We start from the raw sequence: 27,119 nt of genomic DNA, 5'->3' as shown, positions 1-27,119 counted from the left end.
TGTAGTAACAGTGAACCCCTCTGTATGGTTTTACAAAATTCAGGGAAAACTTCCCAATAACTTGACGTTCCTCGTGCCAACGTAACTGACCGGTATGTTCTCTGGTGTGTTTAGCTGCAAGTTCGTGAAACAGTCGGCACAAGTCGGGAACACTCGTACATAAATTAGGTTCCGGTATCGGAACACCCCTGAACCATCCCGACTGGAACACGTTTCATTATCTTTCAACAATAACAGACTGCTGGAGGCGACGAGACGGCGGAATGAGAGGCGTATCGCCATTTTCTGTTTTCGTTCTCCTTTCTATTTTTGCAGTTTCATTCTGCAAAAATAAACAGGATTCGGGCAATGGAACTATTGTGAGAGCCCGTTTAGAGGTGTGTTGAAGTCAGCCTGTTTGTTTATCATGTTAAAACAGACCGACTTTCCAAGAGTGGAAGGTTCGATCTGTTAAACAGCTGTAAGATTCTTTGTTGGAACGGTAGTGGCGCAGGTTTCTCTGCTCCTCCGGTAAAGTAACTCATTCAACGAAAGTATTTTTTGTACGTAAGTAGCCGTCCAACTCCTAAAGGGTAAAATAACTGCAACTTTAGAAGGCGTGAATTATTCCTTGTCAATTATTGAGCTTCCTTCTTTGTACTAATCGTCTGCCCAGAAGCCATCAAGATTATTCATGTCAATCAAAGTTAGGCATGCCTCAGAAAGTTTTCTCATCATTGGATCGATCAAAATTGATAAGATCGCTTTAAAATGATTACGCACAGCAATATCGGAAAGAAAAAGAAAACTTTTCATGTAGTCCTTGATTCTTTTGTTGCAAGTCGTTCGCCTCTTTAATATTTTATTATCTGTGGTCATTGTGGTGAAACCCTCTCATCTTTTTTCATTGGCTAGAAATGGTGTAATTTTTCTGTTCCTAGAGCAATATGAGATAATTATTCCGTTAGGCTGCGGGAGAATTAGCCTGGTAAATCTTACAAGGAGGGTGGCTGGGGGGATGGCTATTCTTTTGAGTGTTGAGAAGGGGCACATATGAACCTCATGGGATATATCAATTGAAAATTCTTAAATTATTTGTTTTGTTGGAAGTGTAAGATAAAGTTAAGATAGGGTCAGGGAATGATATCTTGAAAAACCATGGCCAGGCAAACTCTCCATTTGGTCACTGTTTGCAATACCTCTTGATATACTGTTCATAGTGTGCTTACTTTGGTCAGCAACTCTGGTAGAATGCGTAAAATGTGTTGCTAAAATTGTTAAATATTAATCATGGATTTTTTAAACACGAGTCTAAGTCAGTCAGTGAGTCTTGGATTCATCAAGAGAACTGAGATTTTTTCTTTTTCATTGCTCATAACAAAATGAATAATACTGAGCTGGATAATTTACCATGTTTCTCAACTGAATAATATTTCCCTTGATAGAGTGGTTTCAAGGACATAAGTAGAGGGAACAAAATATACATGTTATTATTTCTTTTGTGTACATCTGTGCACTTGTTATTGTGGTGAATTTTGATATTTTGGAAAAAGCTTATTGATACAGCTGTGTAAACTTTTTTCAGAACTACTCCAGCATATTTAAGGTACCAGATTTTTTTATACAACTAAGGGTTTAAAAAAATATATGTACACACACTTGGTCTCAAAGTTACTAATTGTTATATTTTTCTCAGACCTGTGGTGGATGACGTTTGAATCGCCTCCCAGAGGTAAGATTTACTCCCTGCTTGCTTTTAAGTAAGCTTGGTTGAAAAGAAAAAAAAGAAGTCTTGTTACAAGTTTCTACCTATCTTGTGAATGTGTAAATAGAAATTGAACTTGGTTTTTTGGCAGTTTACTTCATTTTCAAGTGAGAGTTATCAATCAGTCAAGACCTCAGCACAAATCAAAACTGTTATTGTGGTACCACAGTTAAGCTAGCTCATGTTATGTCTTTTATCAGTTTAACTGAAAAATACTCTTTTTATATTTTTCCACAGGTGAAGGCTTTCATTTCAAAGCTTTTGCCTTTCCAGTATCCTTTTATTCTTGTCCATTGATGCAAATTGAAACTATGGTGCAACCCCTCTATAACAGTTTTTTTAAGGAATAGGAACTTTTGCCATACAGCACGTCTAAAATCTTTTCATTAATTTGGAATGACTTTTTGGTGGGAGTGTCCATGTGTGTGTGGGAAGGGAGGGGGGGGGAGGGGAAGGTAACCTGTATTGGACAAGCGTCTGTTTAAAGGAGGTGACAATACTCCTTTTTGCTTCATGCTCAGGAAACAAGAATAAGCTTGAGCAGAGTGAGGGACTAGGTACAATTGCTGACTTCACGTGTACATGTGTTTAACACCATTTTTTCCCCATCTGTAATGTACCAAAAAGTGTCAGTTATGTTCCTTTATGATGTATAGCCATGATGTGAACATTAAGTACATTCCTGGTAAAGACCCAACCATGGTGTTCTTAAATTCTGACAACAAGGTGGTGCTGGTGAGTAAACTGTTTTACCATGGCAGTATCATTTTCTAGAAGTCCCAATCTTACTTTATCTGACAAAGCTCTTGATGACTGTACAGACACTAACACCTCTCAGTTATCTGATAGCTCAATGATTCTCACAAACTTTTGTCACTGTTGTTTTGTTATCAACCTCCTCCATTGTTTTTCCATGCAGGAGGAAGATGTTTCAGAGATGAATACAGATGAAATATCCCAACTCTTAGAAAAGCATGGATTGCCTAAGTCAGCAAAAGCCAGGAGTGAAGTTCCTGAAGAGCCAGATGAGCCAGAGGAACTGGAAGAGCCGGAAGAGCCGGAAGAAGAGGAGCTGGAAGAGGGTGAAACAGAAGAATATGATGATGATGATGATGAGGAAGATGATGTTACAGACCATACTGAACTATAAATTCACTTTCCTCCAATACCAATGAGCAGAGTAATTTGGGTAGGGTGTAGGTTTTTCAAGTGGCTATACATGCTCACATAAACTCTTTTCCTTATATTTCACAATCAAGAAAAAATAACAAAATTTAGTTACCAGTATGTAGGCTAAATGTTTTACATTTCTTTAATTGATATAATTTACAGCACAAATTGGTAGATATGCAAAGAAAGACAAAGTGTTTAGTACAACGACTTTCAAGTCATCCCAGGATGTGAAGGTGTTTAAGAGTACATGACACAGTTGTGGATAAATTAATTTTGCAGCTGTTGAAAAACACTCTTGCTAATTTACAAGAATGGGTTCTTGCCAAGGAAGTTGTTTTAATGCTCTGTATCTGAAAGAATAAAATTATTTGAAACAAAAATGAAATGACACATATTTATTACAAGAAACAGGTAACAAATTCTCCATGTCAGGAAATTCTCTCCTTGTCAGCATCTTAAGAAGTGTATAAAGGACATAATGGAGAATATAAATACTGATGTTGTGTGTAAAAAGTTCTGCCATTTTCTTGATTCTTCTCAAGAAGGAGGGGGTAGGGGCAGCATATGTTCATTTCCTGGACATCTCCTAATTACTCGTTGGAGAAGGAAACATGGTATAAGGGCTGTTTATCCTATTTCTATCAGCAAACCCAAATCAATTGAATCAAGCTTGATGGCTCCTAATTGCTATCTTGAATTGTGTAGTCAAATTTATTGAGAGATTGTATGCTAATTCCTGACAAAGGACCAATGCATAAAATGTCAGCTTTACAAACTCTTTACAGTGACCATTAATTAGTCACCAGTCTCATGAAAATTGACCTACCCCTACTTCAAACTTTTATCATATTTATTCCAGAATCGTTGACAGCAATGGAGAATTATTTGGCAGATAAATGGTAATTTTCACCTTTTTGGATTAGACAGGTTTGAGTTCTGCCTTTGCTAATACATGTTCAACTACAATTAATTGATTTTGATAAATGAGCCTTATTCATATGCATAAAAACATAATATTTTATTACTCTGACTAGAAACAACCACAAATAATTTTGGTCATTGCATTACCTGAATTTAAATATTCTTGATCAAACACCCAAGATAAAATAAGCCTACAGTGGCAATAATATATTTTTTTAACAAAATACTTTGTATGCATTAAAAAAAAAAATGTTTTCATAAATATGAATGTTATCTTGAAGCTCTTACTAAAGAAGTGTAAATATACAGGAAAATCAAAGAGCAATTGTTCCTGTGGGTATTTGTGACATGATCATACAAGTACTTTCAAGTAATGCTAATGATGATCCTGTAAACATTCATCTAGGAAATCTGTCACAGTCTGTGCAAATTCTTTTGGTTTTTCTGAATGAGGCCAGTGACCACTATCAGGAATAAACTTAATGTCTGCTCTGGGAAACAGTTTGTGAATTGCAGGAAACTCCTCTAGCCTGAAAAAGACATAATATTGCGAGGTTCTTAACATTTGATATGACAGACAGGAAGAACCACACTGGATGATTGTGTCCATTCAGTTACATGGGTAACAGGTTGTTAAAATGTACATATCTTATTTTAAGTTCCTCTCTGGCTGGTAACATCTTGTTAAAAAACATACATAAAATGAAAATGAATCAGAACCTGTCAGTGATTTTAACTTAGTTGATTTAGCATAACTACAAAATTTCTAGTGTTTTATAAAGTATTTAAGACAAAACAGTCTGGACTATTCTTAAGTTTACTTTGGATTCCATAAAATAATCATTTAGTATCTATGCCTGCGAAAGCATCCCTATTCATGAACCTAGATGGCTTTCTTCAAACAGTCAATTTTTTTTTAAAAATATCAGTCTGCAGAAATAAAATCTGTAAATACTGCACACATTTACAAATCTTCAATCTGTAATCTAACATACGCGTAAATTTAAAAAATTAATGGCTTTCATGCATGTAATCTTCAATTATATTTCACAAGCTTACACAGAGACATGTTCTCCAAGGTTGAGCAATGTTGAACATAATGATTGCACTTACTGGATGTAGTCTGATTTAGCTCCACCAACAAAAAGTGTCTTTCCTTCAAACTGTTGGTGAGGAAAATTTGATGGAAAGCCAGCAACTTCAGATATGTTATTCTCCAAGGCTTCAAGGTTAATTCTCCACTTGAAACCAGCTGCACTTTTTATAAGGTTGGTGAGAAAGAATGACCTCAAGAATGCGTTCTGTATCCAACAATCAGAAAAGATTTCAAAGAGTGAATTTTAATTAGAATTTGTCATATGGTTTGAGCTACATTTCAAGTTAACTCCTTAACTTCTAGATGTGATTAGCACATAATTTCTCCTTAGAATAAGCATCCATTATCTAGCAAACAGGTAAAGAGAATCCTCAAACTTATCAGGAGAATTTTTTTATCTTTATATAACACCAAATTCTTGTAACTAATTTACAAGGAAATGTGTAGCAGCTAGAGGGGAGAATTTAGAATCAGATCTTGAGAGTTGAAGGGTCAAAAGCAAACATTTAATGTACTGCACTTACAGGTACAACATCCATTAACATCTTTTCAGCATCTTTCTTATCCTTGATGAGATTTAAATCCATAGCCCGCTTTGTTGCAAGATAACGTGGAATATCGTCATCTAAAGACAGTTTTGTAGGGGACATGTCTACTACTATAAGGCTGTCCACAAACTCTGGATGAGACAGAGCAAATGTCATCGCAGTTTTTCCTCCCATACTGTGACCCATTAAAATTGCTTTTGAAAGTTCCAGTTTTTGAAACAAATGCCATAAATCCAGAGACTGATCGAAGTAGTTCATGTCTGGACTATGATCACTTTGCCCATGATTTCTTGCATCAACAGTAACTACCTGTAGTAGGAGAGTGTGAAATTCTGAGATTAGATAGCTGTTTACCCATCTGCCTTCTAGTCATCATCTCTTATAAGAAGGAATTGTAATTTGAAGAATAGTTCTTTCTTTCAGTCACTTTACACTGTCTGTATAACTTCTCACTGTCTGTCTGCTTGCCCATCAGTCAACTTCTGACAAAACAGTGTGAATCAAAGGGTTTCTACTCATATCAGATGAAACCCTAAATGTAGAGAATGCCTGAAAGGAGGCTGTTTTTACATCTCTGTATAGGTGCATGTGTCCATCAACCTCTAACAAAGAGAATATCAAAAAAGAGTGTTTTTACTGTCCACCTGAATGTTTTTGTATCCCAAAGTTAATTATCAATCATACAATTTTTTAATTCATTGTCTACTATGAGCATAGAAACTGTCAAGTGTACAATCCATGTAATTTTTAAAAATGTGTAAACAGGAAAACCCATGACAAAACAACTAAAACGTGATTGAAAATAATGAAATATCTGGGAAAATTGAAAATGCAGAAAGAGGTTGATTGTCTACCTTTCTGTCAGTTTCCCTGTTAAATAACTTGGCCAGTGTTCTCCAGTTTGTTTTTGATCCAAACAGGCCATGTAAAATGACTATAGGTGGTAAATCGTCCCCTTCCGTAGTTGCATCTATACTTTCATAAGCTAAATTAACTGCTGAACTGAGAAGAAAAGCGAAAGAAAATGAAAAACTACGCTTTAATTAGGCAAGGTTTTGCTTCTGCAGCTCAAATCCGCTCCGTAACAGGTTGCTCCTCATTACGTGTTGAGTCACATTCTCTAAAATCGAGGAAAGGATTTCGTTTAAAGTCAATAGCTTTGTTCTATTTAAACAAAACTGGCATTGGCACACAATGAGAATGTAGTTGATCTTCCTTTCCGGTCAATGCGTTTAAACAACTTCCTTAAAAGGCAATTTTGTAAGTTGTTGGAGACACAAACTTCCTCACCTCCCAGTCATAGCGCTGTAATGTGAAAAACTTTGCCATTTCGGTAAGTAGCCTTTTTTAACACGCAAACGACTCTTACAAACAAAACAACACCACCTCTTGAGGCATAAAAAGGTCATAATTATTTTCAACTGTTTATCACAGCAAAGCAACTACAAGGCGTTCCGATTAGCTGGCCAGGTTACGTAATCACAAACTCTTATTAGGGAGCCAAGCCTTTGAAGTAAGCTTGATAACAATCTGGGTCGAGCTAAGCCCCACCTCGAATGTACCACGTGATCACAACTTCTACTCGAGTCCTAACAGAAGCTTACTTCCTGTGAGAGCAAAGGGGAAATATTCCCTTTTCTATTTAAGCTTGTGTAAGTATTTTAAATGCGTATTCAGATATGGCTGCCAGGGATTATGATCATTTATTCAAGCTCTTAATCATTGGGGATAGTGGTGAGTGAGAGAAAAATTGTGACTTACTATAAGGAAACCGGACTAAGAGGTAGCTATAGTGAAAACGTCGTAAAAATTGCCAACGACATCAGAACAAACCGTAGTACTTGTAAAATCATACCGCAATTTCCAGGTCTTTTAGTGTATGCTAAATAAGCCTGATATGGTTCGGCTGTCCTGATAAGAGAGCTACTGTTCACAATTGCCCTTGTAAACAAACGGGCCGTAATTTGCTTGTGTAACACGAATGATCATGTTTCGATGACTTCTGACGTACATTGCGAACGAATTTTGTAACCGATAGAAGTAGTTCAGTGGTTTCTTGGTAGAGGTAGGTATATCTAAGCAATTCTTTTGGTGTGTTATGTCAGCTGTTATGTTTACACAATCATAATGTCAAGGGTTTCACAACATTCAAACTATTTACAAACAGCTGATTCTAGCATTTCTTTGGGCTAGTGTGATCATTATCCTCCAACTGGCACTCAAAACGTCACTTGTAAAGCTTCTCTGTTATGATGACGGAAACCAAAGACAAAATCCCGGGAGTTAGAACAGAAATTTGGACATAAAATCGGAGGTTTAGAGGGATTGTAGCAGAATTTCACGCTAAATTTCACATAAATAGAACCTTGTGTTTGACGCGCGCACTTCATTTGAAAATACGATGACAGAGTTGAAATATTGTACTAATGAAAAGTGAGTAGAATTAAAATTTGAATCAGAAAGATCAATGTGGGTGCAGAGCAAGTAGCAAAATACAGTTAATAGGAAAAATCATTTGGCATTCCAACAAGGTGTCTAAGTCAGTTTGACCTCATGACTTTTGTGTGATACTGTACCTGTAGTGTTAAGACTCTAGCACTTTCTTAATCTGTACAAGCCCTGATAAGGGAGAATATCTTTTAGGGTCAGTTGATGGGAGACTCTTAGTCAAAGGTGACAGAGGTGTAAGGTTGAAATATCAGCTTCCTAAATTGATATTAATTAGATAGGCTGTTAATTTCAGTCTATTTCAATGCTGGGATCTCTCTTCAGTCATACATGTAGAATGTGTACAATAGTGTAACCAAATAAGTGCAGAAATCGTCTTCAACCTTTTTTTTTTTTTTGTTCTCTTCTTAGGTGTTGGAAAGAGCAGTTTGTTACTCAGATTTGCAGATAATATGTTTTCAGGTATATACATGAGATTTTTGTTTTGATCTCTATAGTTGAATTATGTAATTTAAAAAATGAACAGAACTGCAGGTGATGTTTTGCATGTACTAGCAATAGTTTTTGAGAACAACAGAATTGTGAGGTAAATTTCTAACTGCTTACTTATGATTGGCTAAACAACATGGTGTTTTGTCTGAAAATTTTATACGGGCAACAGACATAAAATAATACTGTGTAATTTCCAGTGAACTGAAAAGGGCTGGCTTCCCTTCATTTTATTTCTTCACAACTAGATTAAGTCACTGGTTGTTGCTTATACATACATTATACATGTATGTTGCTCCTTAAGTTTGACCAGATTGTCTTCTTTTGGGAAACTTTTTCAGGATCCTACATTACAACAATTGGTGTGGATTTTAAGATAAGAAAGATCAATGTTGATGGGGAGATGGTCAAATTACAGATCTGGGATACTGCAGGACAGGAGAGATTTCGCACAATAACATCAACGTAAGAACCATTCTACAGTTAAATGTCATTTTAATTGTAATACACGTTATAATTGCATTTTTAAAAAAAATACAGTTTACAGCAAGCTGATATATTAAATACAAAGGTATCAGTTTGTAAATTATAGAAAGAGGAGTTACACAATGTTAGTCTATTGTTGTGGAAGATGAATTCAGTATTGCGATGTTTATTACCAAAAAAAAATTTAATTGTGTTCTGGGCAATTCATACAGCAAGGGAAACAGTACAAGGATATCTACATATACTTATTGACTAGGTGGACCTGAAAATGTTATGCTAGGGGTCTTGACTTTCAGAATGATTGTGGCAAGGTCTGTACATTGTGACCATGGACTAAGTATTTTTTCCTCTGCAGGGTGACTTAGTGTGGTCAATAAGCATTGCTATGTCTCTTTCTTCATTTTTTCTTCCTTTTTTTTATCCTGCACCTTGTGCAGCAGTATGCCAGGCTGTGCAATTTTTTTCAGCATGGCTTGCACTATCATGCACAGCCTTCATACCAATTTTAATGTTGTTCAACAAGACAGCATGCAAGGCCATATGGGTCGTCTAATAATAACTAACATTGCAGTAAGAAATTTTTCTGATGGTAGGGTTTCTACAGATGTAATTTAGTATTATCAACTGAGTTGATAACACAAATTGGCCACCATAAAGAGTTTCAAAGCTGACGTTTTGAGCATTAGCTCCTCCTCATTTGCCCTGATGAAGGGCTATTGGTTGAAATGTTAACTTTACATACTTACTTTGAAACTCTTTACAATGACTGATTTGTTATCAACTCAGTTGATTATACTTAATTACCCTGTTATACTCTCCCAACAGCACAGCACCACAGTTTCTTAAGAAACTTACCCCCTTTCTACTGGTGTGCCCATCTTGGCTTGATGAACAACACAATCTCCTGTATGACAATGCATTTACAGTCCTCCTTAAATGAGCTAGATCTCTGGTGAAAATATTGAATAACTTTTATTTGTTTATGGCATATAATCAACAGATATTACAGAGGAACACATGGAGTTATTGTAGTATATGATGTAACAAGTGCTGATACATTTGTCAATGTGAAAAGATGGCTGCATGAAATTGATCAAAATTGTGACGATGTCCAGAGAATTTTGGGTGAGTCAAATCTCATTACATTTAAACATACATGTCTTATTGAAATAAATGTAAGATAAAATTTTCTATTTAATTACATTACAATATAAGAAACTGAAAAGGGCTGTTATTGCGTGTTCCTTGCGTCACCCAGAGTTGGGTCTAGGTGTTTTGGCTTCCAGTTGCTGTATGTATTGATTTACATGTAGGTTTTCTTGTTTACTGGTCATAAAGTAATCTGGACGCCATGAATAGTTAATATGTACAGTGTAATGACAGCAAAAACAGCGATAAGAGAGCAGAACTTGCAGACAGCACTCCAAGCTGCAGCTGTTTAGGTCATCATGGGGATCGGAAAAAAAATTTGTGATTAAATTTGCAGTTTGGAGACCTGGTTTATAATATCTATGGTATTTAGTAGATATGCAGTATTGTAATTTGATCTTGTTTTGTTTCTCCCAAGTTGGTAACAAAGATGATAATCCAGAAAAAAAGGTTGTTGTAAAAGAAGATGCTGTGAAGTTTGCAGAACAAATGGGGATCCAAGTATTTGAAACAAGTGCAAAAGACAACAAAAATGTAGAAGATGTACGTATTGTTCTTCCATATTGTATGTTCAGGTTTGCCTTTGTTTTAAGCAAAACAGGAGACACTCTTAGTTTGTGTAGTGAGAGAGACTCTGGTAATGGAATCAATTCCATAACTAGACACATGCAGTAAATTGTGATTAAGGTTCTTTTATATCTGACTTAGATAAGTCTTTATTTTTCATGATTGTTGGCCATTTTATCAACAAATTTTTTTTGCTTTAATTTCTGCTTCCTTAAGGATGTATATTGTGGAGTGACATATCCTTAACCCTATAACTCCCAAGATGTGATTGTTAATTCTCCCCTCTAGCTGCTACACATTCCCTTCTAAAATGTTTGTGAGAATTTGGTTTTAGATCAAGATAACAACTGATGCCTGATAAGTTTGAGCATTCCCATCACCTGTTTGCTAGATAGTGTATGGATATTATAGGGAGAAGTTACATGCTAATCACCTCTGGGATTTAAAGAATTAAATAATGCCATACTTAAGAAGGTCTTACTTAAATTCAGCAAAATGTTTTGTTGATATTGTCATTTGGATCGATCAATAGATCAGCTTTTGAGTCAGGTAGCCAATTAATCCACCAGTAAATCAATCAGTTGTTCAATGAATTTACAAATTAATTTATTATCCTTTTACGTCCTAACATTAGTATGCAAGGTTCTCCATATTGTTCACTATACATTTTATTTAAGAGCTTCTTGAGTCTGCAAACATTTCCTCTGTTCTCATGACATTAATGTTGGATTCAAGGGTGATACTGTCAGGAGAAACTACACAGTTGATGCTTGTTGGTCATTGGGGTAAAAGGGTAAACAAACAAATCACTCACTCACTCAATCATTGAATCAATCAATCGATAAACATCACCACCTAAACCAGTCAATAAATAAATCAATGGTTGCCAATCAATCAATCTTCCAATCAATCAGAATTCCCAAGTAATCAATCAATCAATCTTTGCTAATCAGTCAATCAATCAGTCAGTGACCAATGAGTCATTGAAATAGTCAGTCAAGCAGCCAGTCAGCCAGTCAACAAGGTATGCAAGACATCTCTTTCTTCCATCATGTTGTTCCAACCATTCTGTCCGGTTTATCTTCAGCCAGTCAGTGAGTCAGTCTGAACTTTATGATTTGGTTAAATTCATTCTTGAACTTGCAAGCATCCAGACTTATTTCATTTCATTTTTAACACATTTGTCTGTAGGTATTCAATGCAATAACACGTATGGTTCTACGGCAAAAGAAGGAACAACAAGCAAAGGCCAATGAACAATCTGGAGTAATTAAAGTTAAAAAGGACAAAAAGAAATCTAGGAAAAAATTTTCATGCTGATGTACAAAAGCCCCAGATTTTACAGACTTTTAGCATCAATACAGTGTTAACTGTGTTAGAATATAAACCTGTATTTACCTTTTGGGTAAATTGTTAAGAGGTTGTCTTTAAGCTGGCTTGATGCCTGCAAAATAATGTGACTCAGTATGCTACATGATTCCATAATTCACAGATATCCTGTTTTCCTTGCCATATTTTCCATTGTGTACAGATCCTGCATTTGTGGCTTACTATCCTATCAAATTTATAGAATTCTGTTAATTATTTTCAAATTCTTGCTGCACATTTGTGTGTTCTGGTAGAACAAAAGTGAAAATGTACAAATGTACCTGTAGAACTGTATAAAACTGTTCTTTTTTGCCTCAAAAAAGCCACAAGCTGGCTATGTTTGTGTTTTCTTGTGTTGCAGATAGTAGATGATGCTAGCGCCATGTATTGCAAAGGAAGAGAGTACAAAATCAATAAATTAAACCCACACAATGATTGAGGTTGTAGAGCTAACCAAGATTGATTTTTACCTAAGTTTTTTTAGTGTTGATAAAAAACAAATTTCAATGGCAAGAAGCAGTAACTTACACTCCAACTTGCTTTTAAATCAGCCTTTACAAACGTACATATTTCACAAGGCAAGTTGCTAGTCTCAAATCTATGTGCTAAACTAGGGGGTAGGTGGGGGGATTTTTGTTAACACTTGCTTACAGAGGAATACATGCATGTACTTACAGATAATTTATGGTTTCATACAGTTCTCTCCTTTCACAGGAAAGTCCTCTTCCACCCAAAAAGAAGCCTCTATTGCAATATTTACTAAATGTAACAAAGTGTCAGTATCAGAGTCATTGAAAACTTGACTTTTTTATTTTAAGAAAGTGCTTTGTTGAAAACTGACTGCCCATTGCTTTTTCCTGGTCATATAACCAGTAATTTACTGGTTTGATTATGATACAAAGTGTTAGTACTTGTTTAGTTCTTATTCAGGAATTATTGACTAAAGTTATTATTTACTTGTGGTGAACAACAATCTATATTTTTTATGAAGTTTCTCATTACCACTACATTAGTCATTAACAAATGCAATAAACTGCCCTCTTTTCCAACTGCATAGACTTGGAGAGTTATCCTTTTCTTCTAAGCCTAATTTGTTTGTTTGTGTGTGTGGGGGGGGGGGGGGGGAGGATGGGGTGGAGATGTAAGCAGCAAAGGGGCTTGGTTATCATTTACCATTTTGATCAAAATTTAAATACAGTACCATACACTTAAAGCATAGAAACAAACAAAATAACTCAAATAAAGCACTGTTCTATAACTTACAAATTCCCATTATTAAGAGGATAATCCAAAGGGAATCTTGCAGGCTTGAGGTGATAAAAGATCAATTCTTCATTCCATCAAACACTTGCACCCCTAATCTGTAGTGACATTGGGCTTCAAAATGGTTGTTTGTTGTGATATCATAGAACACAACTTGTAATTATGAGGTGCTATTCAATCTCTTGTAAGTGAAATGGCACTGATTATGGTATTTTTTGATAAAGATAACCTAAGTAATGGTCTGTGTATATTATTTTGTGCACAGACTGAAAAGAGATCTCAGTGGTTTGCTCTAAAGAGTTTCTGATAACTTACAAGCTTAATGTCGATGAAAGCAGTGAATTTTACTCTTGAATTCATATCTTGAGTTAACAAATCTCTGTCTTGGGTCAGGCTGGCAGATCCAATTCTAAGGCACTTGTGTTGGAATTACTAGCAATTATGTGGAAAGGGGTCAGTTGCCACCAAACTGAGATATAAAGTCAGTAATTGTTTTGTTTTGAAATAAATTTTATTACAATATGTTTCTCTCTTTAGGCATTGGTGCTGTAGTAAATTATGATTGATATGTTATGAATTGTTATGTACTTTTATATGGTTCACCACAGAATGCAAGGATTAACATTTTAGATCCAACTCTTCAAAGAAATTGATGAACTTAGTGATAAAGATAACGGATAATACTCGTGTCATGCAAATGTACCTCAGAGTTCATGTTAATGTTTATAACAATATTTGGCTTTTTACAGTAAACCCCTTTCACAGATCAAATTTGTCATTCTCCTAACTGTCAACCATAAAATTCTGATAATGTCAGTTCAGAGAATTTAGTATTGGATCGTCTAATTATCCCCAAATTGATATTTTTCTTTAATCTCATCACTAATCTGAAAGGTAATGTATTGATATTGTAAGGAGAAATTCTCTCTTGGTCACTCACGGAAGTTAAAGGGTTAAGAACTCTTAACTTTTTTATTTTTATTGAAAACTATTTACATTACAGGGGAACAGGTTACACAGTCGTGTCTCTCTGTTTGAGCCTAAAATGGTACAGTCTCTTCCACCAATTTCTGGACGGGGATTATCACAAAAACGGCTTCTCTCTTGAATTCCTCCACCGCAATCGGCGTCACACGGCAGCCAGGGTGACCACATGCTGTATCCTCCATCAACTGTACAAGTAAACGGTAAATCTCTGTTAAAGTTGCAAGAACGCTACAAGGCAGTTGATGAATCATCAGGGACGTAACTGAGCACTTAATTTTAATCTGTTTTGGGAATCTCTAAATTAGAGAGGTGGATTGGGTAAGGGTAACTTGTAGGGTCAAGGAGACTCGCTTTGGCCGAAACTTCTTGATCTTTTGTGGAGTGAAGTGTCTGGGGGTTTGCCATTCTCTCTTCCTGTCAAGCATGCACAGCATGTGGTAAGACGTTCTCTTACAGTTTGTCACTTCCTACATTTAGTTAACCGTGAAGTGAGGTGCTCTGTGAGTAATTACCCTGATCATTGATGCAAGTCAACTACAGAACCATCATCTAGTGTCAAAAAATATCTAGGCCTTCTTGCCCAATTGCCCGTTCAGAGAAGTTAAATCATTGATTTTAGCCTTTGACAGCAAGCTGAAGTACCTGGGCAGCTCCTTGTGCTGCAGGTTCGTGTTTGCACAGGGTGCCCAAAGCATGAATTCCCGCCATTCATTGGTGCTGGGTTTGTACAGGTTCTAATCCGCCGTTGAATTCCGCCACTGCCGCATGTTTTAGAGCAAGGACCAAATGCACTCCATGAACTGTATCCTCCATCCACTGTGGTGAAGATGAAAATAGTTCAGGGATATAGATTCGTGTACATGTACTTCGGACTTGGGGAAAGTCTCAAGCGTTGAAATTCTCCCGGGTAGCATTGTGAGAGAACTTGTGAGCAACCTTTTTGCACACAGTTCTACAATGCTGAGCCATTCTGATAAATAATTCTCGATTTTGTACAACAACGTCCATAAGAAGGTCGAGACTGTCTATCAGAATGTACATGTCTTAATATTTTCTTTAATTTTGCAACATTTTTGATCGTCTCTCAACCAGAGGTCTGGAGACGGATGAGGAAGAGAGGCTCAGTTTAATGCTCGAGAAAGACGTTATGTAAACGGCTCTATTCCTTTCACCTTTTCAGTCAGCAATAACCTCTCTTTTCATGACCTTCTTAGAGTCTTTTTTCCATTCCTAAATGGGTCAAGAGTAAACCGTTATTGATTGCTAAATATACCTGGACAGCCACGGCGGTTGCAGCGTCGAACTTGAATGGCCGGTCCTAACGAATGACACATCTTTCCGCCACCAGAGGGCAGGGGGTTGTTGCAAATTCTGGTTCGCACCTGAGCGCCTCCTCCACAGGACCTGTCACAGTTACCCCAGTCTGACCAATCACTGTATCCGCCATCTGAGAGAAGGAAAAGGAATAAATCGAGTTAAAACATAGCTTATATCGACTTAAACTTATATATACGACGCTGCCGGCAAGAGAACCCATGAAATTCGCGGAAACTGAAAGTAACGTAGAATCAAAACGTCTTAAAATCGTCTCTATAATTCATACTAAAAAAGAGCGCTCTAAACGCGTTTGTGGTAGGAGAGTCCTTAAGTTCTTGCATATTGTATATATTGTATATTCTTTTTATACCAAAATCATTCAAGATTTCGTCTTGTAGGATCTGTTTTACTCGTCCGTGTTGCGTGTGTGCAAAAAGGTGTAAGGGTCACGACAGAAATGTCTCGCGTGGGATCAAGGTGAACATGTAAACTCACCTTTAGTTAGTGCACGAGTGAGACCAGGCTCTGTTACATGTTGCAAGCTGGAGACTCGTGGGTTATGAAACGCTAAATATCATAAAACAATGTTAGAAGTCAGTAAAAAAAAAAGAAAGGTGGTACAATTTGAACCTGGTATTCAAATATTGGTTACTAACGTGGGCTAAAGACCAAAAAGACAATCTAGACAATTGATAATTATTGTGAAACCCTAGAGTTATTACATTTACGAAAAACACTTTCTTTTCACCGCTATTCCTTACGTCACCTGCATAAATTGTCGCTGGATTAAAAGCGAATAGCTTGACGCTTTGAGCTTCTAGGCCTTGGCTTAAGCTTGGAAGAATCTGAGAGGTATATGCTGTCAGTTTACAAAATATAAAAAAAAGAGAATTAAGATTTTGTTAAAGAAAACAACAATGCAGTTTGGTCAACACTCGTCGGTTTCAGTGGATTAGCGGAACAATTTCCAATCCGAAGCTCTCTCTGTTGGTCAGCCTCTTATTTGTCTGTCATGTAGCGGTTCGTCACTCAGTTGATTCGTCATTTAGTCTGTCAGTTCGTCAGTCAGTGTCGCAAACAGTTAATAAGTCAGAAATTGGGCACGTCTGTCACTGAATCTTTCCATCTGTCTTAAGGTCTGTCAGTCAGATTATTCTGTCCCCTGTTCAGTCAGTGACTCAGATGACTCAGCCAGGAATTCTGACCAAATTTTTTGTTGGTTGGCCGCTCAATCGATCAGTCACCCAGTTACTCAATAGTTACTCATTTCGTCAGGTAAATCAATTTTGCATTCGGTCTGCTAGTTAGTCAGTCTGTTAGCAGATGACATCAACGATCAGTGGGTCATTCGATAGGTTTGTCGTTTTAATAATTCAGTCGGATGGTCAGCCTGCCTGTCCGTCTGTCTGTTTGTTTGTCTACAGTTCGTATTCGCACTCAGAATTAGTCAGATGATCTTCTTACCTGGGCAAATTCGATCAAAACATGATTGATGCTGAATGGAAAGTCCGTTACACAGTCCACCAGTGGGAAAGAGTGTTGGATTTATACAAGAGCGCCTGCGAACTCGAAATCCAACACCACAGGTCTTAGAGCATGCGCTCCAGAAACTCCAAGGCGTAAACAGTTGATGACTCACATCGCTCCCCCTGGGTAATAGGCCTGAATAAAAGATAGGGATATTATTGTGAAAACAAAGTTTCCAGCAAGCATGCGCAGCCTTGCAACCGATCATAAAAGTTCTCCGTGTGGCAGAGACAACGAGCTTAGAATGCAGCTTGACAAAGGGGAATTTTGCCTCGCAAGGGAATTAATTTTATCCTTATGGATAACGTCTCTGTAGGATTATTTTCGACAATGAAAAATCCATTCAGAATTTTACACTGCCTCTTTTGATGCTATGTGGATCCGTTAATACTAACAGTTTAAGGTTTTCAACGACAAAGGGATTTTTTAATAGGGTTTTGCAGCAAGGTACAAATTTCTTGAGGTGAATATTTTTGTGAACTCGATGGAATCTTACCCACGCCAGCCTTTGGTTTTTTAAGATTGGAACATTATTTGGAAAGACAGAAAACAACAAGAACAGGACAAAGGACAGTTACCACTCCAGAATTCCAGGGGAATTGTTATTGGAAAAAAAAAGAGAAAACAGAAACATCAAAACATGCGTCGTATTTTTAATAGCTGTTAGCTTTATTAAGAAGCAAATAAAACTGGATTAAGGAAAAAAAACTATCGTTATTGCCAAGCATTGTTACCTTTGGACATGCTCTCAGTCATTATTTCTTGAATTGAAAAATATTTTTCCTAGAAGTTAATTTTTTTTCCGTGTTTTGATTTTCGGTAGTGGCTCTAAAACGTATTTTAACCAGGTCCAAACTTTGCATCGACTCAGAGAATCTTCAAAGATAAAACGATTGTTAGACTGAATGAATTAGCTTATTGCACGCTTGCAAAGCAATACAGCAGATTTTTAAAAGAAACGCGTGATTATATGAAGACAGTTCTTCCAAGAATCCGCCAGAGTCTTCAGCTTTAACCTTATTATCGGTCTGGAGTGATAACAGATAGAGACAAATTGTGCTACCAGTTGGAACAGTAAAATCTCATTGAAAAAAAACCGAACGTCACAAGAAACCAATATTAAATGGTATGATTCATCCCACTCAAAGCAACTTATGGAAAGTATTTTGGTATAAACTTTTTTTTTTTGCACCATATACTGTTGGCGGATTCTTGTAGTCCGTCAATCTATTTTACTTGGATTAGTTTCAGACAGACTCTTTGTTTGGGCCTCGTTCATTCCATCACTTTTATTTTTTGCCGAGTGCCTATGTATGCGTAATGACGTTACGTAACGACGTAACGAGATCAGTTGGGAGAACAGTTAAGGAGTTTCAAAACTGTGTATTGAAAAAAAAAACTTTCATTCAAAATGAAAGCTTAATTTGAACATAAAACTCAGTCTAAGTTGAAGATAGATCTAAGAAAAAAAATATGTATATATATATACATTTTTTTTTTTAAGAAGTGAGGTTCAAAGTGGTCACCAGTACTTTTAGATGTTTTTATCTGCTACTTTCTTAGTTGTATGTACACTGCCTTTTGAACTAAGAAGTTAAAAGAATCTACGATTAGGAACTACTTTGAAAATGGCGATTTTTCTTAGTTGCTTTTGCCTTTTTACCACCTGGTTTATGACGAATGTGATCCCTGGACAAAATATCACCAAATAAACCTTTTTCCTTTAATTCTCCTTCGGTCACAACTTTGTCTCCTGCTGAATTGAATTTTTGCTCCCTTTCCCAATGATGGGGTCGTGTATGAAGTGCATTGCTAAGTGGCGACTGAAAGGAGGCATCATTCTGTAATCTAGTATAGTGTGTGGTGATTTGAAAGTTTTTACTATTTATTGGGTTCACTTTTGGTTTGAAATAAGGAGACGTGTTCGTCCAAAGTTTGGTCCTTTCAGGGTAAATAAAACGATTTAACGAATACTGGTATGGAAATTTTCGATCTTTTTGGTAAGCATTGTCAGCGGGTGAATTAGATTGTCTTCTGTTTTGGTTCATGTAAGGACTGCTGTTGCTTATTTGTAAGCCTGGGAAAAACTTTGGCTGATTTCTTGCTTTGTTTGTCTCAACTGAGGGAAAAGTAACGCTACCCAAACGCTCTTCACGAGAGACAGGGTGCATTGAGTTTGGCAAGAACCTGTTTTGTTTTGGAAGTCTGATATAAAGAGGAGTATTTCGATATTTACTTAATGACGGTTGTGTGATCGATTTATTTTTGTTTTGCTCAAAAGGGAATAGTTTATGGAGCAAAAACGAATTATATCGTGAGATGACCAACTTACCCCCTTTGTGCGACTTTAAAATTGGAATGTTGTTCATGATTGAAAGAGGTATGGTTCCTGACGGTGCTTTTGGAAATGCGACTTGATTTTTAAATAACTTCGAGACAATTTTCTTTCTTTGTCCTTGATCTTCGCGATCCAACCTTTTAACAGCTTTAAAAAGTCTTAATGCAGCAGGAAATTTAAATAAGCGATTCACAGTATTTGATTTTGGTGAGTTTAACCAAGGAAGTAATATTATGAGAGGACGCGTATGGATCTCTGGCATCACAACCTTACCTGGATATCGATTAAAGTATGGTTGATTTGCGACGTAACTTTGCATTGGATTGGCTGAATATCTAACTTGATTGAAGGCTTGATTGACAGGTGCTCTTTGGATTGTCAGTTCATTGGTCTCTTTATTCACGGCGCTAGGTTTTTCAGTTTCACCTGCAAAATAATCGAAAACTGTATGAATAGATTTCAGTTGTTATCGCTCGAGAAAGGATATCACTATTTGAGACCTTCAGATTGAATTAATAAATTCTGTGTAAAATTTGGCAATAACTACCATAAACAACACCTTGTTTTGAAAGTGATGTGATGCGGTTTATTACGCATGCGTAAATGGAATTTCAGAAAAAATACTATTTACTTATAACAACAATACGATGTTAAATTTTTGCAAAATGTTTTTGATTACGGAAAACTCACCATCAAATAAGGAGAGTACTAAGTTACTGCAGGAAAAATTATCGAATATTGATTATTCACGCATAAAATGGTACCAAATGTGTGGAAAAATCCACCTCGAAAATTATAAATACGCAACGTACAACATTTACACGGGTGCGCGGATGAGCCTCACTGGTGTGGGGTGCAGGCTTCAAACCTGTAGCCGATTAGCGTCGGAGCGGTTCAATTCCGCCTTCTGCGCGATCCTTTGTGTATATATTTTAGCAATTACGCCAATAGAAAAGGCAAGCAGTTTTATGCTATTCACTTCTTGCGCAAAATATCCCCAGTCTCTTGAAATCAACAAAATCATTTTTTGTCCAAGGAAGCACTGAAATTGAGAATCTTCGTTTGGAACCTTTTTGTGTAGGTAAAATTGTAGTCGATCTTCATGTCTATCATACCAATGAACCTCTCTGTTCGAGACTTCTCAGTGATAAATTATGCAGACCAAAAAAATCCTTTTTTAAGTAAGAGAAATCAACCGTAAACCTGCATTGTTATGGTAACAGGAACGAATTAAAGTCATCCGATATCAGAAATAAGATGCATAAGATGCATCTTTTTTTTTATCGCTTCGTTGCACGGGCTTCAAATGTTTCCATGAAAATGGATACGGCACAGAGAAATAAAGGTCAACTTTGACATCCTCTTAAGTATTAATTCCCAGCATCCGCTTAAGCTGCGATCGATTTCTTTTTCACGATGCTGTTAGGGAGGTGTCCCGGCGATGACTTTTAGAATAAACTACTGTAATTTCAAAAGTATGGAGAGAAATGATGGGGAATTGAATGGTAGCATATGGTGCAGGCTGGAGATTTTTTCGGAAATACGCAGTGTCACGCAACTTCACCCAATTTCCTCTTCAGCTCTCCGAAAAAAAGTTTAATCCGATTAGCTTCGAGGGCATACAGAACTTTTTCCAATTTTGTTTGGCTTTCAAAGACGAAATTAAAACTGACTTGATTTTTCGTACAATTCATGGCAACATCAAGTCTAGAAACCTGGGTACGTGCAAGCTTGATTGTCTGGGGAGTATGCCTATTTCACCTCAGTCTGAAACTCGATATCGAGTGGTCAGACAGAGAAAAACTAAACCATGATGAAATTCACTGTTCCACTGTCTCTTTTTACCTCCTTTGTTACCGTGTCTGCTAAAGATAAAATATGGTGGTTACAATTTTTTCTCTTTTTACTCGGTTTTCTTGCTAAAACATAGTGCAATTCACCTGTGGGTGCTCCACACAACGTTTCAACATCGTTCGCCGACAGATACTTCTCCCAGAATGCTATGTCGCCACTGTCAAACTTGGTGCAGTGAAAATGTGGACTATAATTCGGCCTGCCAATCATCAGTAGCGTATTGGTGTCCGTCACGTGACACCCACGTGAGTGACAACCGATGCAGTGTTCGCTTCCCTTTGTGTGCGCCTTCAGTTCACAGTTTACATACATCTTCATTCCTGTTAAAATGATGATTTACAGTTAAAAACCATTATTAAATTATGAAATGATTTCCCTGAGAGCTTTTGAAAACAGCCATCTGTTATCAATGCTTTTCAATCTAGGTAACGCAATCCTGTCGAGACTTTGTTTAGTTTTCTAGGTTTTGTCGTTAAATAGCCTTTCGTCAATGTACTTCATGACCTCAATTTTATCTATTTCATATAATTTAATAAAGTTTAACTACTGTATTTCAGTTTTCCGTTCGCTAGGAGTGTTCATGTAAAACTAAAATACAGCTGACTGGGCTGTCAGCTCCCATGTTAGGCATACACGTTTTACTTAAGCTTAAGTTTTAGATTTATAAGTGTTATTTTTCATGCCATCAAATGTTATTTACCCTCGCTTTTCTTCCAAGTAATCAAAACATCTTGCCATTTTTGGACTGTCACAGGAATTTGTACGCAAAACTCTTGATTTGCAAGAGCTAAATCAGCCCTTAACTTTCCGTGTACAGTGTACAGGGTAAAGCCTTTAGAATTAAATGTCGACGCTCCTGAGTCCACGATGTAATTCATGTCGTTGTATTTCAGGGCATCCTTGTCCAGTCGGAAGGTCATCTCAAATGAGAGCCCATCATCACAGGTGTCAGGATCTGAATCAATCAATCAATCAATCAATCGAAAAATCAGTTCTGTGAATCAGTCAATCGGTCATCAATCAGTCAGTAAATCATTCAATCAGTGGCTCAAGCAATAAAAGGGAAATCGACTGATCACACTTTGCATCGATCATTAACTTACAAAAGCCTCAACTAAAAACTAATGCCACCATACCGCTGATACATCCACCAGAGAAGTCGCCAGCCCCCAGCCATGCATTATGACCATTCAGATGCAGCCCTCCTCGTATAGCTACCATCTCTCCGTGCGTTCGTATGGCTGGTCCTGGACTGCCAGGTATCCGATCTCCCATGAGCTTGTTTAGGGACCAGTGATAAGTTGGCCTTACTGTAAGAAAATGCTTAGTTGTCTCATGTTTGTTCCATTGATTACTGTGATAATTCTCAGGGTCTTCTGTTGGCTTTAGTTTTGAGAATCTCGAATGTTGTATTTAGAAAGCATGCATGCATTGCTCCGTTGATGCACTGCTCTTAAACGAGACTTGGCTCACCTCAATCGGTACCCCCATTTTTCATTATCAGATGTTGGGTTGTACAAGGCTTTCGATTACAATCAAGAAGTCCCGATGACTTGTTTCTTGTCTTTCAATTCTCTATTTCTTATTTCCAATTCTTAGGTCCGTTAGTAAGGAAAGTTTCGAAGTCATGAATAACGCATTAAAATGAATTACTTGAATCACTTACATTTCTCGGCATCCTTGGTATTGAAGCTCACGGCCTTTATTTTTTCATCTTTAGGTTTTGAAAATTTTGAACTTGGAGCATCTGTACCGCCATGGCTTTGGTGTTTATCTTTGTCGGAGTGAGTAACACTGGATCTCGGTTTTGTAGGACTGCTAAGTCTAGCTTCGAGCTCCTCCGGCTTAATGTGCACATTTTTTTCTTCTAATATACCCCCGATATGTGAGTTTTCCTTCCTTTTTGGCTTTGCATAATAATTGACCAGGTCCTCTACCGATTGTGGCCCTTCCTTCATTTTATCGATGAGATCTACAAAATCTTCATTAGGAAGATCAAAGCCGACCCCGTCAAAAACAACGTGATGTTGTTTGGCATTTTTTTTTTGAACAGCTCGACTGGGTTGATCCTGTTCTTCAAAGAACCGCTGTGACGAAAGTTCAGGAGTAACTAAATTATCACCATCGGACTTTCCTTCAGATAACAACTTTTCAAGACTACTATAATCCGATTGATCATTTTCTTGGGGCAACATTTTGAGAGTTCCTTCCTGTAAAGGTACTTTGATATCCGTACTTGGATTGGTTGCCTTTTGTTCAAGGTTGGGCTCTGGTGTAGGGGCAGACCCATGAGGATTGGTTGGTGAGTCTGACATGGCTTTTAATGCATGTGATGTCTTGCCATTTTGATGATGATGAAATTTTGGCTGGTCAACTTCGAGTCCTAACTGCTGCGGATTTTCTCCTTGTTGAAATATACCACTGAGTTCCTGATTCTTATCAATGGTGCTCCCTGTACCTGTGATCGTGGCGTTAACTTTACCATTCCTTATCACGACCCCATCTCCAATCTCGCCACCTTCGATTATTCCTCCCTCGATAACTCCACCCTTAATTTTACCAGCAAGGACAAGCCCTCCCTTCAGCCGTCCACCTTCCATGACTCCACCTTTCAACACACCTCCTTCTATTGTTCCTCCTTTAAGAGTTCCTCCCTCTATACTTCCATTTTTGAGCTGTCCACCGAGCATCGCCCCAGACTTCAGAGTCCCTCCAGATATATCTCCAAATTTGAACTCACCTCCCTCAACATTTCCTCCATGAAGAACACCACCTTCAACTTTTCCACCCCTCAAAGTTCCGCTTTGTACCTCACCTCCTCTAAGCAGTCCACCCTGCATGCGTCCTCCACGAAAACGCCCACCGGCCACCACTCCACCCTTCATTTCCCCACCTTCTACAGTTCCTCCTAATATCCTTCCTCCAAATACATCGCCACCGAGAAGCTTTCCTCCTTCAAGTCTACCATTCACCAAGTGCCCTCCTAACATTTGCCCTTTTGCAATTACCCCGCCCTCCATAGTGCCATTAGCTATTCTTCCTCCAACAATCTGACCCCCTTTAATGATACCACCCTCTACCGACCCGGCTTTTATCTGTCCCCCTTGAATTAGTCCCCCAGAAATTTGACCACCGGATATTTTTCCTCCCATGATCCGAGTTCCCTTATAAGGTGGATTCCAAGGCAGAGCGCCGTTCTGCTTCTTCGGAAAAAAGCGATCGACGTGTTTTTCGGAATCTCGAGGAGGTATGCGCAAAAAAGTTAAGGGATTTCCAACTTTGATTACGGGCCCTTTCACGTGACCACGAAAAGGAATTCTCGTGTCTCCAAATGACCCTTGTCTCCATCTCATTGAGTTTTCTGCCGGAAGGAAAGGCGTTAATCCTTCTCCATCTCTCCCAACCTGTTCACTGGTAAACACAGGAGAACTTTTGTGGGACGTTAAATCCATATTATGGTTTTGGGATTGTCGTCCAACCTCCACTTCCTCAGGGCTTCCTAGTGATACCACTTTAGTTACGTTTCCTGAACGATGCTCATTAAGAGCCTCTAAAAAATTTGAAATGTTCCTTTGGCTGGCCAACCTTTCGTGTTCATCCACCTTACTTTCACTCTGTTGTACAGACTGGTCAGGATTTCGTCCATGGCCAAAATGATCGAGCATTCCACGAAAAAAATTTTCGAAATCCTCTTGAGAGGGTAAACGAAATTTAGACGAAGACCCTGTTCCTGGATTTGTCGGCGAGGACCCCACATGTTTGCTTGACTTGTGCATTAACGTGTCAAAGTTGGACTTTGTAGGACGAACCTTTTTCATTTTTAGCGGAGGAGGTTTGTCTCCACGATCAATGGCGTCATAGAAATCGTCACTACCACTATTTTCTTCTGTGTTTGAGGGGGAACCTTCATCCCATGTTGAAGCTGGTGTAGGCGTCGACGCGTACTCTGGCATGTTATTGTAGAAGTTGTTGTTGTTATTGCCTTCACTTGCATTTCCATTCAAAGCGTGAAAATAGTCTGACAGAGTGTTGTTGTCGATCATGCTCACTTCTTTGATATCCATGCCGTCCATATCAACTCCTCTATTGTAGGACCCTGATATGTCATCAAAAGAGTCAAGTGTTTTGGTAATAGTTTTTCGCTCCGCGCTTAGGTCATCTTCGACTTTAGTTCTTTTCTTTGTAGATGTCTCTTTGTAGCGTATGGTCTTGAGTGGAATTTTATGTCTTTTTCGGGGTGCATAATTTTTCTTGTCGTCCATTTTACTTTCTTTTACGCTAGGTACCATTTTTTCTCTTTCCTGATACTCTCTAAAATTGTCATTGGTCTGAACAGTTTTCTTCCTCGTGCCAGAGAGGCGACCCATATCAACAACGCGTCTTTTAGGAAACCCACGTGAACTTTTAAAATGGTGCTTTTTAACTTTCTTCTTTAATTTGAAATTTCCATCGAAAAAATCGGTGCTTCTTTTATTATCGTCTGTAATTGTTTTCCCGGAGTCTTCTGCACCTTTGGAAGCACCATAAAGGAGAGACACGTCTCTATGTTCTTGATATTTAACTGTTTGCACTGAGTTGTTGTCAGTCGTCTTACTTCCGTATTTCTTCGTAGAATGTACCGCAGAAAATTGTAAAAGCAACAAGATAATAGCGATTCCAGTAGTGGTCCTCATTTCTCTGCATAAAGAAATAATACCGTCAAAATTCTAATAATATACGAGGGGTCATAAGTAGAAATCGTCATTTTACGATCCCAATTCTATTGAAAATTAGAGTTTTGCTGAGTTCACTTCATGACTAGATTCCAATATAGAGGGCGATACAGAGCAAACTCCGTTCCTATCTGAAGACAAAAGTTTGAGGATTCTTGAGCCTCAAAGATGTCACCTGCATACTGAATCATTTTAATGGTGTTCGAGACAAAGAATCTAACTCTTCAGTGGCTTTTCAAGGAATATTTTAGGGATCACTGGGTTTTTATTGTTCAAATGTTTTGGAATTATTATGAAAAACTTAAGCTGACTCTTTCTTACAACTAGAAGAAAATTAAGATTATCATGCAGTCCTTAAAGAAACTTAACCAGACACTTGAAGCTTAAAAAGAAGCCTCAAATGCACAAGCCAAGGCTTAACAAGTTACGTGGAGAGGATTATGTACAAGTTTATTTTGTTCACCAGAGAGGGGTAATCGTGAAGTCACTACAAGATTTTATTTTCTTTCCAATGGCGCACTAGTGAAAAGTAAAACCAGTTTCACTTAAGACTTAAACATTGTAATAAAAACAGAGAAATGTGTGATCAGACAGATAGCGACAAATTACGGTTGTACCTCATATCTTGCCAATTCCAGTAATGGAATCTTCGACTTGACATATTTTTCCCCAAAAACTCCAACGCTCACATTGTTCCTTAGGGTGCCATTTTCTGTTTTTGTTCGACAACTGCGACTGCGACTGCGACTGCGACGCAAACAATTTTTGATCGAGAATGTTTAAGCTTTCCTAAGGTTCGTGTCCATTGAAGTTAAGTTATACAAACAATATCAAAACCAAGCAAGCGTATCCGATTGTAGTGTATCATGAAATCACTTTGGAATGTAACAGAATCGACAATCGATCGGATTTTTTGTTTGTAAAAGCAAGCGTGCATTGTGGTCTTCTAGCACTTTGTTTTGAAGCAATATTAACAAGAAATGGAAATACGGGAAGTAATCCATCAGCTTTGATTAGTAGATAATCTGAAGCGGCTCCTTGTTGCGAGTTAAACTATTCCGGGTTTTTGTTTACAGAAGGATACACTGAAGGTGATCCTTTATATTCCATAGGATCTTTGGAACTAAGCTTT

The 27,119-nt window shown here is 37.6% G+C and overlaps 4 protein-coding genes and 1 non-coding gene across 6 annotated transcripts; 3 read left to right on the top strand and 2 right to left on the bottom strand.

Annotated features, from left to right (window-relative positions):
* The first annotated feature begins 172 nt into the window (after positions 1–172).
* Positions 173–3,297, top strand: LOC113669479 (uncharacterized). Its single transcript, XM_089190460.1, has 5 exons — positions 173–377; positions 1,676–1,711; positions 1,982–2,016; positions 2,401–2,479; positions 2,664–3,297. Exons 4-5 carry the CDS (start codon positions 2,444–2,446, stop codon positions 2,892–2,894), a joined length of 267 nt encoding a protein of 88 aa, XP_089046586.1. The 5' UTR covers positions 173–377; positions 1,676–1,711; positions 1,982–2,016; positions 2,401–2,443; the 3' UTR covers positions 2,895–3,297.
* Positions 3,298–3,887: 590 nt separating this feature from the next.
* LOC113669549 (sn-1-specific diacylglycerol lipase ABHD11) lies at positions 3,888–6,953 on the bottom strand. Its single transcript, XM_027185603.2, has 5 exons — positions 6,773–6,953; positions 6,337–6,484; positions 5,459–5,791; positions 4,952–5,139; positions 3,888–4,368 (listed from the first exon to the last, which is right to left on the bottom strand). The coding sequence occupies exons 1-5, from the start codon at positions 6,889–6,891 to the stop codon at positions 4,215–4,217; spliced, it is 942 nt and encodes a 313-aa protein (XP_027041404.2). The 5' UTR covers positions 6,892–6,953; the 3' UTR covers positions 3,888–4,214.
* Positions 6,954–7,041: 88 nt separating this feature from the next.
* Positions 7,042–13,043, top strand: LOC113669503 (ras-related protein Rab-35). The gene is made up of 6 exons (XM_027185553.2): positions 7,042–7,216; positions 8,342–8,392; positions 8,761–8,884; positions 9,906–10,030; positions 10,473–10,597; positions 11,813–13,043. Exons 1-6 carry the CDS (start codon positions 7,162–7,164, stop codon positions 11,939–11,941), a joined length of 609 nt encoding a protein of 202 aa, XP_027041354.1. The 5' UTR covers positions 7,042–7,161; the 3' UTR covers positions 11,942–13,043.
* A 59-nt stretch (positions 13,044–13,102) lies between these two features.
* Positions 13,103–26,845, bottom strand: LOC113669504 (uncharacterized). 2 transcript variants are annotated; one of them, XM_027185554.2, is made up of 12 exons: positions 26,605–26,845; positions 22,942–25,952; positions 22,412–22,585; positions 21,976–22,230; positions 21,362–21,595; positions 19,695–19,847; positions 17,021–17,218; positions 16,323–16,415; positions 16,052–16,123; positions 15,513–15,686; positions 14,882–15,055; positions 13,103–14,424 (listed from the first exon to the last, which is right to left on the bottom strand). In XM_027185554.2, the coding sequence occupies exons 1-12, from the start codon at positions 26,646–26,648 to the stop codon at positions 14,231–14,233; spliced, it is 4,776 nt and encodes a 1,591-aa protein (XP_027041355.2). In that variant the 5' UTR covers positions 26,649–26,845; the 3' UTR covers positions 13,103–14,230. The 2 variants fall into 2 exon arrangements, with proteins under 2 accessions (XP_027041355.2, XP_089046562.1); XM_089190436.1 differs by lacking the exons at positions 13,103–14,424; positions 14,882–15,055; positions 15,513–15,686; ... (1 more) ...; positions 16,323–16,415; positions 17,021–17,218 and adding an exon at positions 18,764–18,906.
* Trnastop-uca (transfer RNA opal suppressor (anticodon UCA)) lies at positions 20,249–20,335 on the top strand. Its single transcript has one exon. It is a non-coding gene; the product is annotated as a tRNA-Sec (tRNA).
* Positions 26,846–27,119: the final 274 nt, after the last annotated feature.

Source organism: Pocillopora damicornis, chromosome 12, assembly GCF_964200805.1.
Source record: "Pocillopora damicornis chromosome 12, jaPocDami1.2, whole genome shotgun sequence".
Classification (NCBI taxonomy): Eukaryota; Metazoa; Cnidaria; class Anthozoa; order Scleractinia; family Pocilloporidae; genus Pocillopora; species Pocillopora damicornis.
Note: the sequence above shows the minus strand (reverse complement) of the source record. Positions and strands in the feature narration are given on the sequence as shown.